Raw genomic sequence first — 17,092 nt, forward strand, 5'->3', positions numbered from 1 at the left:
TCAAAGCCTCTTAACTACCTTACAGGGTCGTTAATCCCTACAACTGAGGAGGGGAGTGAACCATGTACTCCTTGGGGGAAAAGGTGGGATAAAAATGCAGTACATAAGCTCTTCTGCTTATCTCCTTAAGAAAGCTATGGCTATTTGACAGTGGAATGGCCTCCACTGGAAGGTGGTGGACACTCCTTCATTGGAGGTTGAATGGCCATCTGTCATGGATGCTTTAGTTGAGATTCCTGCATGGACGGGGCATGAACCAGGGGCCCCTCGGGGTGCCTTCTAATAAAATTCTATGATTCTAAGCGCTGTGAGCTGGTGATTACAGGTCAAGTATCCTTACATTCACTTATCACATTACTGCTTCCCACTGTTTTTTGCCTGAGATGTCTCACCCCACCAATATGTCCACTCTGGTGTGCAAGTCAAGAGTCATTTCCAGAAGAACTCAAGGATTACGTACCACAGTAACAAAGAAGATGGGCCCTGCCAAATTCTTTCCTTGCATGGTTCTTTCCTTGCATGGGAAAGTATCATTACTTAATAAAAAACATGAATTTATACCCAGTTCACCTCTCTGACCCAAATGATACAAAGAACCAGGCAACTGCTTTTGCATCCCACTGGAGCTTTGGACTGTGGTCTCTCAAAGGTCTGCAACCCCCTGCCTTTCATGGTAACCTGCCCCTTTTTAAAAGAAAAAAGAAAAACTATACTTGCTTAGTTTCAGCATTTGGTTCTCTCAGTCCATTAACACATCGACTCCACGGGGAAAACTGCTTTCAATCTAAGGGGACTTACAAAAGCATTATGGGATATGGCATGGGATGGGGAGGCTTGTCTCATGGGCTAATTGAAGACCAGTGTGGTGTAGCTGGCAGGTGTCCAATGTACTAATGTTAAACCCTGGTCTTCAGTTCCATTCAGACATGATCTTGGCGACCTTGGGCTAGTAATTGCTGTAACTAACCTACCTCAGAAGATTGCTGTTAGAAATAACAGCATATGTGCCCCATATCTCTATTTCCAGACCCTCCTACAGGTCAATCACAAAAAACCCCACCTCAAATATCCATCCAACTTGGGTTTGCCTAAAGTAGCACTTCGGATCTGTGGGTCAGGGACTAATTATTCCAGGCCTCCAGGCAACCAACCAAGGAAACTTTTTAAAACTTAAAACTGATCTCTCCCCCAACCCTGCAACACGCCTCCCCAGGCTGCCCCTGGCCTGGTCCACAAACAACCAACACCAGCAAGTGTCCTAGGAATTCAGGATTTATCCTCCAATATTCTCTTCTTACTCTCAGGAATATGTGAAGTGAGGCTAATGATTTGCTGCTACCAAAACTTGAGCTGATAGAACCTTCCATATGTTCACTTTGTGCCATGGACTGCACTTTTTCAGGCTAGGTGACACACAAAAACCAGAGTTAAAGCTGTTGAAGAGTTAAGTTAGCTTTACCTCCTTGGTCAAACACCTCTGTTTAGCAACATCTGCAAAACTAAAGCATTACCGTCTTGGAGTACAAGTCAATTAACTCAAACAGCCTCTGAACCTAATAGCTTAGTAAACATGCCAAGAGCACAGGTACCTGAGGTGACCTAATTTTCTATTAGTGCTGATCTATTAGTGTTGAAAAGGAAAGTGCGAAGATGCTCTCTAGGAAGTTCAGATGTAAAAATAAGGCAGAACTGAGAATAAAATACTCACTTAAACACATGACACATTAAAAGCAACTGTGCTTGCAGGCAAGAGAACACTTTTAAAAACTGCAAACTGAGCTGCAGAGGAAAGCACTCCACAAAGCACACCACAATCCACATTTTTAATACCACCACACTTTATAACAGCAGGTTAATCAGTTAACTAAATGGGGGGACGGGGGACACAGAGGGAAGCACGGAATGGAAACGGTCAAGACCAACCAAGCCACAGAGCTTGTTCGGGATTGGGGTGGGGAACCATCTGTAGACCCCCACATTTGTGCAGTCAACCTTTCCGCAACACCCTGGGGTCCATACAAGGTGCCAAACATGCAGTATGAAGATTAGATGCATTCTTTCATTCATTCCATAAATTTTATGTACTTGATTTTGGGGGCGGACGGCAGACCTCAAAGTGGTACACGAACCAAACAGTGTGTTTTCCCCAAGCTGACATACCAGATGGGATTCCTAAGCCTCTCACTTTTCATTTTCAAGTAAAGCAAACTATTAGGCTTGAACTGCAGAGAGGAACTGAGAGAATATTCTATGTTCTGTGGAAGGTTCAAGTTGAGGCCTGGATGGGGGGTGGCTGACAGTGTACGGGAGAGGGAAGAGAAGTTTCCATGCTCCATATCCTCCCTTCACAGTCTTTTCCAGGGCTCCTGTCCCTTATCAATCTTATCCTTGGACGTAACCAAAAAGCCGTAACTAGAAATCAAAAGATAAACTGAACTACTGCACTATCAGCCAAGTAATCTGCAGAAGGATCATAGGCATGAATGCAAATCTACATAATGTGCAGAAGTGATTTTACACATTTCTTTAAGACAGAACTTAAGATTTCTTTCTGGCATAGAGCACTAACACAGCTCTAAACTCACTGTATCATTTTCAATTCAGTTTTCATCAGGAGAGGCAGCAAAATTTCCCTGTAATCCCTTAAACTCCAGAAATTCAAGCCCTTCCAAACCCCAAACAGGTTATTGGACTCTGATTCGCTCTTCATATACACTTACAGCCAGGGGGAGGAGGACCAGTGACCTCAGAAGAATTTTATTTATGTGCCTTTCTAATGAAGTCTAATCTGATTAGCCAACACACTGTAAAAGAGCCAATCTCAAGTGATCCAATAATCAAGGCTTGTTTTCAGACACACGTAGGCAGAAGTAATTACAACTAATTCCTACACACAAGTCTCATCCTTCTCCCAAAGCCTCCATACTTGTATAGGAGACAACATAGTAGAGTGAAATGAAGCATGTGAGACTTTTGAAACAAGATCAGGATCGGCCTTGAGAATTCACTTGTTTCCTTGGCACGCTACTTAACCTGAGTTTAGAATGGGGAAAACTAGTGACCTACCTCAGAGGAATACTGGAGAAAAGAATAAGGAAGCATTAACATCCATCGAGGGACACGGGTGGCACTGTGGGTAAAAGCCTCAGCGCCTAGGGCTTGCCGATCGAAAGGTCGGCGGTTCGAATCCCCACGGCGGGGTGCGCTCCCGTTGCTCGGTCCCAGCGCCTGCCAACCTAGCAGTTCGAAAGCACCCCCGGGTGCAAGTAGATAAATAGGGACCGCTTACCAGCGGGAAGGTAAACGGCGTTTCCGTGTGCGGCTCTGGCTCACCAGAGCAGCGATGTCACGCTGGCCACGTGACCCGGAAGTGTCTCTGGACAGCGCTGGCCCCCGGCCTCTTGAGTGAGATGGGCGCACAACCCTAGAGTCTGTCAAGACTGGCCCGTATGGGCAGGGGTACCTTTACCTTTACCTTTAACATCCATCGAGTCTTTGAAACAGAGTGAAATGTAAATTCAGGAAACAAGCAAGCAGCATACAAGAGAATATGTTCTGAAGATCCAACATATCCTTTCATCAAGGCAAACTAACTTTGTCCTCACAACTCTGACCTACATAAGACGGAGGAATCAGCTGGTGGCCATGTGTCACGTCCTACTAGTTAATATTGTCATATGACCGTGTCGATAAACAACTACTGTAATTCCCCCCTAGCTAAAAATAGGCCAGTGCTCAGGCAGAGTCCAGAGATTCTTAGTCAGGTGAGCACAACACACCGGTTTCTTGATTTACATACTGATTAGAAGGTGACAGTAAAGGACTGGTTAAGCATGTTAATGACCTCCAAATTTTGGACTTGTGTCTAATAAGCAGAATTTGGAACACATCCTACAGGTAAACACATGTGCCTTAATTTGAAATGGGTGGTGAAATACATTTAAGTGTGTTATTTCACCTGGTATTCTTGTACACAATGGCCTTAAAAGAGATATTCAAAATGCTTCCAGTACCCAGATACGAGGTCTTCCTTAGGACTATTATTATTTCAAAAACTCTAGTAGTATTGATTTACATAAGGTGCAACACCAAGCCAAGGGGGATGGGAATTACATATGGTAATATATCTGGAGTGGGTTGGCAGGGGTTTTAGCAGTTTGTGCTAAAATGTAGAGATGATTTTTAAAAAATAAACAAACCTGTCCCACTCTTTAAAAAAAGTCTTTAAAAACAGAGGATATATTTGTTTTCTGAGTCACTTTATGTTAATATACATGATTTGAAGTGTTATAGGAGCTGCGAGCATGTTTTAAGCTGGAAATCTCATGCTCATCTCTCACCTCTGCAATGCACTAACTGCGGGGCCTCAGCAAGCCACTCTGATTCAACCATAGTCTGAGCCAATTACAATTACTTTAACTGGTAGTTGTTGCAAGAACGAGCTGATATATAATCATATTTGCTTGCTTTGATGCTATGCTTTTCTCTGGGCCCTGGGATGCTGGGCTCCTGGCCCAGAGAGGGAAGCTGTCTTTAAGCCTTGGATATTTGCCATCTATGCCCTCATAGGTCAGGTGGATTGATGGGAGGCTCTGGTCAAACTTACTTATGTTTTTGTTTGTATAAGTAATGCTTACATTATACTAATTAGCACCCTGTGGACAAATCACAGTAACCTCTCACTGTTGTGGTGTCCAGTCCCAGGTCTGTAAAGCCTCTGAGGCTTTGTAAGCTGCATTGTAAGTTTACACCAGAGGTCGGCAACCTAAGCCCCATGGGCCGGAAGTGGCCCATGAGGATCACTTAACCGGCCTATGAGCCACCCCTGAACCGAGCTGCCCATTCGGTGAGTCCCCGCACGCTGCACTAAACTGGCACAGCACGGCGCGGTGACTCTCTTCCCTGGCTCCGAAAATCACGTCTGCGCGTGTCTGCGGTGCCAGAAATCACTTCTGTGCATGCCCAGATGCCGGAAATCGCTTCTGCGCAGGCGCGATTTCAGGCGCCTGGGTATGCGCAGAAGCGATTTCCGGCGCTGTGGACATGCGCAGGCGCAATTTCCAACTGCACCAGTTCGGCCCACAGAGGATCTCCGCAGGTGTGATCCGGCCCATGCCCAGTAAGCCTTGCTGACCCCTGGTTTGCACCTTTCTTTAATAAAGCACTAGAAATGGCCACTCTGGCGTTTTTGACATCCTTGTTTGGTATCCCTGCATCAAACCACTCAACTCAGGCTCTCTTTTGGGCCTGCAATTCAGAACACTCAGCAAGTATGGCTTACTCTGACTAGCACCAGCTCTCCTGGAATCTTTCCAGTTCAGCTGCCCAATAAGCTTTCAACTGAATATGATATCAGCTCTCCCAAGATTTCAGACAGAGATTTTCCATTCCCCGAATCCTTTTGGTAGAGATGTCAGGTATTAAATCTAGAACTGTGAACATGCAAAACATAATGCTCCACTGCTAATTAGCCACGAAAGCTTGAAATTCGGATCTCTTGGCAACATCCTTTCTATTTATGACAAGTAGTGCTAAATTCACACCAATATCTGGAACTGAGTTCATCCACAGTCTAATTCCCCAACTGGGAACGTGAGTAACCAAAGCAGCCCAAGGTTATGGTCAAACTTTCCAAGAACTTCTGAGAATTGACTTTCTTCAGCCAGCATAGCAGAAAAGAAACATTCCCAACCCTTAGGCCTGTTTTTGAAAACCTGGTGTGAAAACTGAGCAACTTCAGACAGTATGTCCTTAGACGTTACTAGCCAGACTCCCTACAAGTTTACAGAAAATTTTTCAACCTGATCACCTGAAGACAACATTTCCTCATGGGAATCATGTGAGCAGCTATTTACAAAACCCAGGTTCAGGTGTTCTGGCGATAAGCAGCAACAGTAGTGATCTGGCACAACCGTTTTTTAGTCTACCAAGCTGCAAAAGTGCTTCTTCCAATACACTCATGGGCACCTTATGCACAAATAAAATTTCTAAATGCAAGTAGCAAGCATCCATGCAGAGAACAGCATCCTCCAGATATAGCTATGTGTAGATACATGGACAGCAAATGTCAGACATTACCATTTTGATCAGAGTTGTCCTTGAACAAGGTTTGGGGAAAGCACAGAAGATTGCCACCCACACCTGCTGTTGCAAAAACAGCAGCAAAAGACCCAGCAAGAAATGATAGTCATAAGAGCCAGACTGTCACACTATTTATGTATTTATTTAGTGTCTGTCAATGACATGCTAGGCTACGGGACTGGGTTATATTGCCCAAGACCAAACAGTACACTGTTCGTACCAACAGCTCCATTAATTATGAATCCTGAAATCTGGGACCCCCTCCAAACCGGCACCAAAATTTTGCAATCTTTTTGAAGCATGCTCAAAGCATAGTAAGTGATACATCAACCCAGAGCTTGTCATTAACACCATTCAAAATACATCATTCTCCTCCTATTTACTCCAAACTGGTGCCAAGCGGCTGCAATTGTTTTGCAGTGCAAACCCTATGTTTTGCAGCACCTCAAAAAATGAGTAATTGGTACTCACCCAAGAAACCAACACTGTCCAATTCACTCCAAACCACTATCAACATTTTGCAGCTGCTTTGCAGCATTTTGTAGGGCAAACCCTACACTTTGCAGTGCGTGCCCCCCGCCCAAAGTACAGTAAGTGATATATCTAACCAGGGCCCCTAGTTAACACCACTCAGAATCCAACACAGTCTTGATTTACTCCAAACTGGTGCCAAAGTTCAATCAGTGATTTACTCCAAACCTGTGCCATATTTTTGTAATTGTTTTCAGCATTTTGCAGTGCTCTTCTAGAAACTGACGAGAAACAAAAACATTTATACACACATTCAACATTCATGTAAACATATATACCAACATCAGCTGCAAATATCTACATACACATCTACATACACATGGTCAATTACTGAGCAAAGTATTTTTTAGCTAAAGTTGTTATCACCAAGACCTGCAAGAATTCCAGAAGTATAATGTGTGAGAAGTAAATGAAAATAGACCAGACTGAGGAATGTGGGAGCTTTATATGCACAGATTCATTGTTTTAAAAGCTGTAAGACACTATTTAGAAATTATAGTGTAAAATTGAGTCTCCAAGAAGATAGCATGTTTCCTGGGAACATCCACTGAAAATGTTTACTGGCTCAGTTGCCAAAATATTTCTGTGTTCCAGTTTCATAAGGTTACAGAAAGCTTAGTGCCAAATTTGTATGTTTCTATACAGGTGTAAATCTGTATATGACAAACAATTTGCCTATTTTTACTGCATAATGACTTCTTGTTCCTTAGGTCACTGTATTCCTCCCACATGTCATGATGTCTCAGAGAATATGCTACATAATGCTCCATGACATTCAGGAGGATTGATTGGCTCCCTCGGAAACGCACAGCACCTCTAAGAACATGTCACACACAGCAAAAAGTGATGCACTCTCTTAAAATTGGGGGGGGGGGGAATCCATAGACAAAAATAAGTTCTACGGGATAAAAAAAAATTATACAAAACTCTATAAATCTGAACCATTGGACTCCCAAATCTTCACAAATTTCCTAGAAGAAAAAAAAATGAATCCAAAATTTAATAAGACTCTTAGCAGAAATCCAAAACAGAAAAACAAAACAGAAAAATCTCACATTTTCTTCTGAAATTGTTTCTTGACATACAGAATAGAGGCCAAATTCCTGAAACTTGGCATATCTCGTTTATCACAGTCATACCCAAACCACAGAAAGAACTTGATCAAGTTGAATTATATAAACCTATTTCATTGATTAATGTGGATGCTAAATTATTTACAGGCATAATGGTCAGTGGACTTTCAAAAATTTCACCCAACTATGTCCACCATCACCAAGTCAGATTCTTAAAGCTTTCTCTATTAGAAGGATTCAATGCAATTTTTTTTAGAGTTAATCACATCCAGAACCTACTGTTTTCTTGATGCTGGGTGCAGTAAAGGGATTTAATGGTTTAAACTGGCAATATATCTTTACAATTCAATGTTCCTTTGGTATTAGTGTATTCTGGGTTGATAAGCTTTATAATTTATACTATGAGTCACTGGTCCATGTTTTGGTGAATGGGGAACTCTCTTTGACATTCCCCATTGGTCGGGGCACAAAGCAGGCCTGCCCACTGTCTGTCCTGCTTTTTACCTTGGTCAAATCTGCTATTAACCACTTTCTAAAATCAGATTTTACCATATGGAAGTAATGGAGACTGAACTTCTACCTTCTGATTCCCTCTTTAGTCCCAATAACTCAACACTTCCTTTCACAAAGCAGCCAAATCAGGCTGATTTCCTAGATGGGAAACAGTGGGATTATATAAACTCAGAGACTTCTACAGTAATCAAAAGCTCCTTACAGCTCCAGAATTATTATTTTCCATTGGGAGACAGATCATATGGCTGGTTAGAGGTACACCAGATTATACATTTTCTAAATCAATCAAATATAAAGACCCAAGCATTATGCAGCTTAAACAGTTTGGAGCAACTACTCAACTCAACCAACTCATCCACTGAGAAAGGTAATCTCCCAACTATATAAAATCCTCACACAACTGGCTACCCTTCCTCTCACTTCATTAAGACTAAAACAGGGAAAGACTTTGGAGAAAAATTAGAGAAACAACTCTGGGAACAAATTTGGAATAACCTACCATTTGGATTAATCTCAATTAGAACTTGAGAAAATGCTGTAAAGATAGGCAAAGTACAGGACCCCTGGACAATTAAGTCCAGTTGAATTCAACTATGGGGTGCGGCACTCATCTCCGCTTTCAGGGCGAGGGAGCCGGTGTTTGTCCACAGACCGCTTTTCCAGGTCATGTGGCCAGCATGACTAGACAGCTTCCGGTGCAACGGAACACCATGATGGAAGGCAGAGCACACAGAAATGCCATTTACCTTCCCACCGCAGCAGTATCTATTTATCTACTCGCGCTGGCATGCTTTCAAACTGCTATGTTGGCAGGAGCTGGGACAAAGAGACAGGAGTTCACCCCTTCACGCACATTCAAACTGCTGACCTTATGATCAGCAAGCTCAAGGGGCTCAGTGATTTAGACCACTGTGCCACCCATGTCTCCTGGTACACGTGCCTAGCAAGACTATAGAGAAGTGATCATAACACATTCAACCTTTGCTGGCAGAAATGCAATTTACCTGGCTCTCTAGTATGCTGTGAACAGCCCTGAGATCTGCAGATGAAGGGTAGTATGCAAATGCAAAAATAAATTAACAACAACAACACACATGTGGTGGTTTTGCCCAAAAATCATTCGCTTTTCAGGAAAGAAGTTTTTCAAACAAATAATCAAATGATGGGACAATTGCTACAACCAGACCCAAAATTAACCCTATTATCTTACATTTATCGGGGGCAGGGGGAAGACTCACACCTTGCTTAGACCGTCTAATACCACCATCAGCTCCTATTTTTCTTTCTTTTCTGTACTACTACTAAGCTCTAGTTTCCTTGTATGGGAATGTTTTGTTACTTGAGATTAAGAATCAATTTAAAAATCAGTTCTCATTGTCCTTCAACTCTGCCACACAGAGCATCAGAGGTTCTTCTGCTAGGATGTTTCCATGCACTTCTTTGGTTGTATACAAACAGTGTGACTTTATCACTTCTAGCACATTGATGATACTCTGGCATGTGTGAATCACCTTCTCTTTGTCATCCTTCTCAGAAATTGGACGCAGTACATTATCTGTCTTTCCTAGGTATTGTTACTGTATTTGCTTTTCTGTTGAGCATTGTCTTGAATAACATGTGATTCTGGGAATGTTCAGAAATCCTCCCCCACTAGGTTCAGAAGCACATCAAGTAGTCACCTTTTCTTGAACCATTTCTTTCCTATCATCCTCAATGATCACAGATGTAGTTTGAGCTGCAGCAGCAAGCTTCCTGGTGCCCTCTAATGGCTGACTATGCCTGAAAATGAAGTCACCCAGATGCACAGGTAGAGTTGTATGTTTGAATTCTGTACACTTCAGGTCCTTGAAATAAGCCTGACTGGAAGCACTGCTGGCTGTAACACCACTATACCCATAGAATGGGACCATCACAGCTGTCCACAGTGGAATCAAATGCAAAACATTGTCTAGAAGCATTTGCTGGTTACTTCTAGTTCCAGAACAACCTTTGTGGCGGCAGTATTATTTTATTTCCTTCCCAACGGCACCTTTCTATGGAACCAGAAGACATACTTCACTGCATTCTTCTTACCTCGCTTAACTCACAATCTGCTGGCACGCCTATATCCTTGCCCTCTCCCTCAGTTTTGCTCATGGCAACAGTGATAATTTTATATGAGGTGTTTGACCTTAAGTAGCAATACTCCTTAGGTAGAAGTGACGAGTAAGGCGTTATGGTCCTCACAGAGTAGGCCATTTTGCCATCAGGTTAATCATGTGTGCTATGTCATTCCTGATGTAGTAATAGGGCAAATTTGGCAATCCCTTATTTTCAATCAAAATCTTAGTACACTCATTCAGGTACTACTTCTTCTTCTTATTATTATTATTATTATTATTACTGCGGGAGGAACAGCACCTAGGCATTCTGTTGTGGTGCTCATAACCTAGGTTTAAGGTGCCATTTGGTGATTGGCTTATATTTCGATTGGCATTTCTAACACTGTGTGCCTCGCCTTGCCTTTTAGAGAGGCTTTTGGTGAGGTGTTCAAGGGAAGATCAGTTGTGCAAGCTGCTTACCATTCACACAATCCAATATTATTAAATGTCCAGTGTTCTCTCACTTGCTCTGGAGATCTAAAGCCAGAGTTTCAGCTGTGAAAACACTTTTCCAGTTCAAAACTGGTCTTACTGATATTCATAAGGTCAATCCTCTATTCAAATCCTGATAGATGGAGAGTGTGTTTGAGTGGGAGAAGATATAGCCACACTTATTTTAATCTACAGACCGGATCCTGATCTTTCTTAATCTGGATTCTGTCAACGAAGGAGACAAAAACTTCACTACTCCTCAAACAGCAGATTACAACAGGGGTGTGATCTGAAATGTCTTGTTCAACTTACAAGTGGGAGTGGTGCCTTTCAAAGCCTCCTGTTAGCCATTGTCACTTTAAACATCTGCACTCCAATATCAAACTAATTTTCTGTGCCTTTAAGTGTCATCACATCTGCCAATGCTGCACAAAAATAAGGCAACAGTATTGCCAGCTCCTGGGTACCAGACTTGCATTTGAGTCAGTATCCCAACCAAGAGAATTAGATGCTTCAGATTTTGCCTGCCTTCTGACAGTTCAGTATTCTCATTCAACTCTATATCCTTCTTAGAGTAAGGATACATTACAATAATTCTTGTAATGTATCTAACTTCCTAAGTAGAAACTCTACCATCACAGAACAGAAGAGATACTGGAAAACAAGAATTGTATCTCTCTTTCTAATTCAATGCTATCAATACCATCACTACCACTTTGCAACTTTTTCTGCTAACAACAAAAACAGTAACAATTTTATAGCAATTCTATCTGGGGTACACAACACACAAACTACACAATGATCAAATTAATCAGTTTTCTCGCATTAATTAACTCAAAAGTATCAGGAGTTGAGTGTCATACTATTCCCCCATTAGCCATGAAGTTCACTGGGCAACCTTGGGCCAGTCACTCCCCCTTCACAAATAAAATGAAGAGAATTATGTGTGCAAACTTGAGCTTCATGGAGGAAAGGTGGGGCAAAAATAGGATAAATAAAACAAATAAATAAATGTGCTCAGCCAAACCTGAAAAAGAGAAAGTTGAAGATGACAACACTGGGTGAGGGGTGGAGACCAGGCAATATAAACAGGTCAATCAGGCAAAAATTTAACTCTCCACATTAAATAATATTTGGAGTGGGGGGGTCACATAAACAAGTTCTAAAGTTAGGCCTCCTAGCTCTGGTTGGGGGTTGTTTTTCAACAGCAAAATTCAAAACTGGAAGAAAAAAAGGAAATAAATCTTCAGCCCTTTGCTGCAGAAAGGCAACAGGGGCTAATAAAGAGAGAGCGTTCATAATGACTGAACACAAAAGATGAATAAAGCACAGAAGGTGCAACAGTCAGCACTTCAAAAGATGCTGGCTCTTTAGCGTGTGCCTAATTAAAGGTTTTCTGCACTGCTGTGTGCCTCAGAGAGTACACATCCCAGGTTAAAGCAGTCACCCCTTCAAATCCAGGGATCAGCCCTTCCCTTCTAGGGATGGCCAGAGGTCCCTGTCTGTCACAGCAGCTGAGGAGTTGCTTGTTCTCTCAGCTCTCTCCCACAACTTTCTGCTTTGTACAAACAAAACACCAGGCCGGCAGGACCTACATCTAACACAGCCTCTTGGGAGGTGGCACACGGCCAAATCCGACTGGATGATTCCAGTTCAGACTGGTTCTGGGAACACAAACAAGGAGGTCCTTGCACAGTCGACACTATTTGGACACAGCAGCTCCCACAGCATTCAAGGCTGCTCCTCGCTTATCAGCTGTGGAGACCTGAGGCCTGGTTTGCCCACATTTTTCCGGCCACCTTATCTGAGTGGAAGAAGGTGGGATACCAGTGTTTTTCTTTTAATTCATTTCACTGTAATTATAATTTTTGCTACGCCATACTGGGAACTTGTTAAAGGGTGAGACAGAAATCAAATAAACTCCGCAAACATGGCTGATTTGCAAATGCACCTTGACTTAGACCTGTACAAATGAAAACAAAGCCTCAAGACGGAATTAATCAAGAAATGCTTTTGAATGCAAAGCATCTGAATGAACAATGGTCTTGGGTCCCGTCCTCCTGAAGGATTTTAAGATGAGAACTTCCCACAGGAACGGAACATCCTAGCAAGCAGCCTTGAAAAGAAATCCTAAACACAGACACACAAATCAACATGCCTGATAGCTACACTCCACACTGCTGAACAGTAGGGGACAGCTTAAGGCAAGGAATGCTAACACCTCTGGAAGAGACTGAGCAGCTAAGGAGAGCCTTAAAGAGCAAGAGAAAGGCATATCTGACAGGGCAGCTTTTGAAATTACTACTCTAGAGAGAAGCTAACACAATCTGCAGTTTACAACCCTGCAACCGAAGCTAGCCAACAGGCGTTTAGTCATTCAGCTTCTGGCTTAAGAAAGTTCTCTTTGTCCTAAAAGAATTACATAAACATATCATAACAACGTAATATGTAAAAATGAACAGGGCTCTTTCCCTTGAAGAACTGTGTGTATGCTTGAAAGGGAGGGGGCAGGGACATCCAATATTAAATTAAGAAAGGAAGGAAGAAACTAGTTATGTTCCTGAATGTTTGCACCATTAGCATGGGCATGACAGGCAACAGAAACAATTCAGATCTTTTATACAAGGCTAATCTCTCTCTCTCTCTCTCTCTCTCTCTCTCTCTCTCTCTCTCACACACACACACACACACACACAAACACACACACACGGTGGTCAGACCAGACCAGACCATACCGTTGCTGCTGAAGTTCTCCACTCAAACTGCTTCTCCACCAGCAAAACCACATGGAAAATGGCCTTTGTTGAGCCTAAGTTCTGAAGCAGTTTTCCCCAATTGTCCCCATGAACAGGAAGCACCTAATCCACCCACACTCCACTAAATACCATTTTAAGCAAGTGATTCATCCTTAGTTGGCAAATTCCAGAGCAGGAAAGAAAGGAGGGGATGCCACAGGAGGGAATGGCCAGTATTATGTAATGCAATAAAGTTTGCCAATGTCTACTTTCACTCCAGGAGAGGAGGCTGGTAAGCAAGAGACAGCAACCAATCTCTCCAGCCAAGTCTCAGGAAACCTGAATGTTAAGTCATGGTGGTTTTTCTAGCACCTTTCACTACAGTAATTTTCATCTTCATGTTTCAGGATACATGCAAGTAATCAATTTTTAAAAATCCATGACAAGGGCAAGTTTCAACAAAGAAGACAAATTCTTTCTAAAGTTCATCTGGTTTAACCAAAAGAGTCATAGTCCATTAATCACAGCAACTACATTAGAAAACACAAGAATTAATTCAAGTGGATTAACGCAGTCTAGATAAAAAGAAGCTCTGTGGTCTCTACAGTAACATTACTTGAAAGCTGGGCTTCACCACAAGTATGTGAGTTTCACAAGCCCAATGTGAAATAATCACTGTTTGAAATTCCCCAGGCACTAGGCATGTTCTGCAACTGCTATGGGTCCAATTGCAGAGGTTGGCCTCTGACTTCTCCATCTGACTGGCCCCTCCAGCTTTCTTAAGAAGGTGAGCAGAAGAACTTACAGTATTTATTGCATTTATATCCCACCTTTGAGTACATGGTTCATCCTCCTCAGTTAATCTATCTCACAGGTTCATTGTAGGGGTTAGGAGGCTGTGAGTGGCCCAAGATCACCCAGTGAGCTTCATGACAATGGGGATTTGAACCCTGACCTCCCAGGTCCCAGTCAGACACTCTAACCAGTACACCACACTGGCTTCCTAGGGTACTTCTGCTACGGGGCAGCTGTATAAATTAAGCAGGTAAATAAATATAGGGACTATTTCCCTTGAAACTTGCATTTATTTTATTCTGGGTTGTTTAATTTTCTGTTTTAATGTATTGTAAACTGCTTTGAGATTTTTTTTCTTTGAAATATACAGCAGTATACAAATGAAATTAATAATAATAATAATTTCATTGCAAAAAAAAAATTGGGATTGTAACCTAGATTTAAGGTGCCATTTGGCAAATAGCTTATATATCTAATTCTGGAAATAATGCATTCAACAACACCAATCAGTATTTCAGGCAAGTATGCCAGAGTCAAGTTTGCAAAAACCTTGTACTAGTGGTCAAGCACTAACTAGAATAAGGAAGACAAAATTTAGTTTGATGAAACACTGAAAACACATTTCAGTCTGTGAGATTTTTATAGACACCAATAGAGGATAACATTGCAATGTTGGACCCTTCTTTTGCAAAGTCCTTTAGTGATCGGTAGCTCTGAAAATTAATTTTCTCCAATTATTTACAAGCATCTATAGCACTTTTTCCAAGTACCTGTAATGAACATTTGGACATGGTTCACATAAAACACTTAGGCAAATTATGGCTTTGCGAGGACAAGCAAGTGTGCCAGTACATACAAGTGTGCCTCACCCTGTTCCGTTCCACCCCCATTCTGCCTTTTACCACGTTCAAAAGGACCCACGCATCAGCGACTGTTCATCAATTGGACATGCCTAAAATGGCTGTCGCCTGTACACACATACAATTTGACTGGGAAGGAAGATACAGTCCTTTAAAACCAGTTTCATATGATACACATTCTATTCCAAAATTTCTCTCATTCTCCCACAGCTCTTCATTGATAAATAGAAACAAACCAAAAAAATCCTTCTATCAAGTCCTTGCTAAGCTTGAACAACATTATTTTGCCACAGTAATCCATTCAGCTACAGCCACAATTTAAAACCAACACTCCATTCATCTCTCAGGCGTCATTACTAAGAGAAGGTTATTCCTTTAAACTAACAAAATATGCTGGAAAAAACACATGCAGGCAGGGGGTGGGAGAAGAGAAAGCAAGGCAGACAATGACTGATAATTGGCACTGGATTTTAAATAGAAGTGGGAAAGCCGTATGAAACCAATCATATTAACTTTGTTCCATGAGGCACCATTCAAGTTGACACATTTTGAAATGTAGTACATATAAATGTCAACAACTTCATTCTTAAGCAGGGGCTCAAATGCTGAAGGCACAGGTCTTCAGGGGGCAGGGGAATAGAACAATATCCCATGGGTAATGCTTGGGAATTCATATCGGGGCCCAGGATGAAAACATGGCAGTAATAAATATGACAGGGGCATTTACATACCTGTCACTGCTGGTACTGCTACTGCTGCTGATTGAATCACTGCTTGATGATCTGCTCCTAGAGCCGCTGCCACTAGGGGACCTGGTAGGTCTTGACGCTTGGCTCGCCAGCCTCTGAGGAGACTGGGTCCTAGACTGGGATGAATGTGGTGACCGGCTCCTGCTGTGCTGGTAATTCCGCTCTGGCCTCCGGCCTCGTACCTCCCGTGTGAGATCATCCCTGTAGATATCCCTGTGTACCACGCTGGGCAAAGTAAACTGCTCCCGGGCCCGAGGCTCGTAACGGGGGTCATGAGCATCAAAACGGCTCGGGCTGCGACTCCGAGAACTGTAATAGAGTCCATGTTGTAAAGTCCGCTCTCGGGGATCTCTATAGTAATCCTGATCATAATGTCTTGTCCGATCAAATCCTCCTGTCCCCCGTTCATGGTGTCCATAGGCACTATGTTCATAAGCACGCTCCCTGTTATCTGAAGCCCTGCATTTAGGAGGGGGAAAATATTTATGTCAATCAGAGATGGAGGAGAAGGTCCCAACATCATGCAAACATTTAGTGTGGCACTGGCGATCTTCACAAGTAATATTAACAATAAAAGACTCTAAAGGACTATAATGACTATTAAGCAAAACCAATGAGCTTGGTTCTTCCACACAACTCCTCAGTTACATCTAGGTACAGCACAGCTTGGCACTGATTCTGCTTCACTGATTAAACTGGGCTTTCATGACCAGAGTTCTGCATCACAGAACAAACTAATGATCTTCTGGGCCCTGAATGATTTTCACATAGTTTTTTGTGGGTTTTTTAAATCACCAATTTAAAATATAATTTTTCTAGGACCACAATGCTCTAGGATTTTAAATAATTACAGCTATTCATGTTTTTCATTGCATGGGTATGCTGAAGATCTTTTGCTAAATGTTTGGCTGGCCATGAAAGCCCCTGTGAAAAGCATGAGTTCAGAAAAGGCAAGTTACTGTTAGCATTTTAGTTGCTAAGATTCCTTGGATATAATGTCAAAACACCGAATGCTCAATACATTGATCCTATTAATTATCCAAGAGATAGGTACTTTTAAGTGCCACAGACAATGTGGAGACAAAGCCATGCCCACAAAAGGCATTAAGTCCCCAAAGCAAGATTTCTGTTGATTTACTGTTAAGCTGTGGGCATTTTTGTAAGCAGCTTTGAATCAAAGAA

The 17,092-nt window shown here is 42.2% G+C and overlaps 1 protein-coding gene across 8 annotated transcripts in view; it reads right to left on the minus strand.

Annotated features, from left to right (window-relative positions):
- The window catches only part of SPEN (spen family transcriptional repressor), a 67,207-nt gene that overhangs the window by 29,897 nt on the left and 20,218 nt on the right, over nt 1-17,092 (minus strand). For all 8 annotated transcript variants that reach the window (XM_053401119.1, XM_053401118.1, XM_053401116.1 and 5 more), the window contains one exon: nt 15,893-16,369. In XM_053401119.1, coding sequence (XP_053257094.1) covers nt 15,893-16,369 — 477 coding nt within the window. The remainder of the gene's footprint in view (nt 1-15,892; nt 16,370-17,092) is intronic.

Source organism: Podarcis raffonei, chromosome 8 (genome assembly GCF_027172205.1).
Source record: "Podarcis raffonei isolate rPodRaf1 chromosome 8, rPodRaf1.pri, whole genome shotgun sequence".
In the NCBI taxonomy this organism is placed as follows: Eukaryota; Metazoa; Chordata; class Lepidosauria; order Squamata; family Lacertidae; genus Podarcis; species Podarcis raffonei.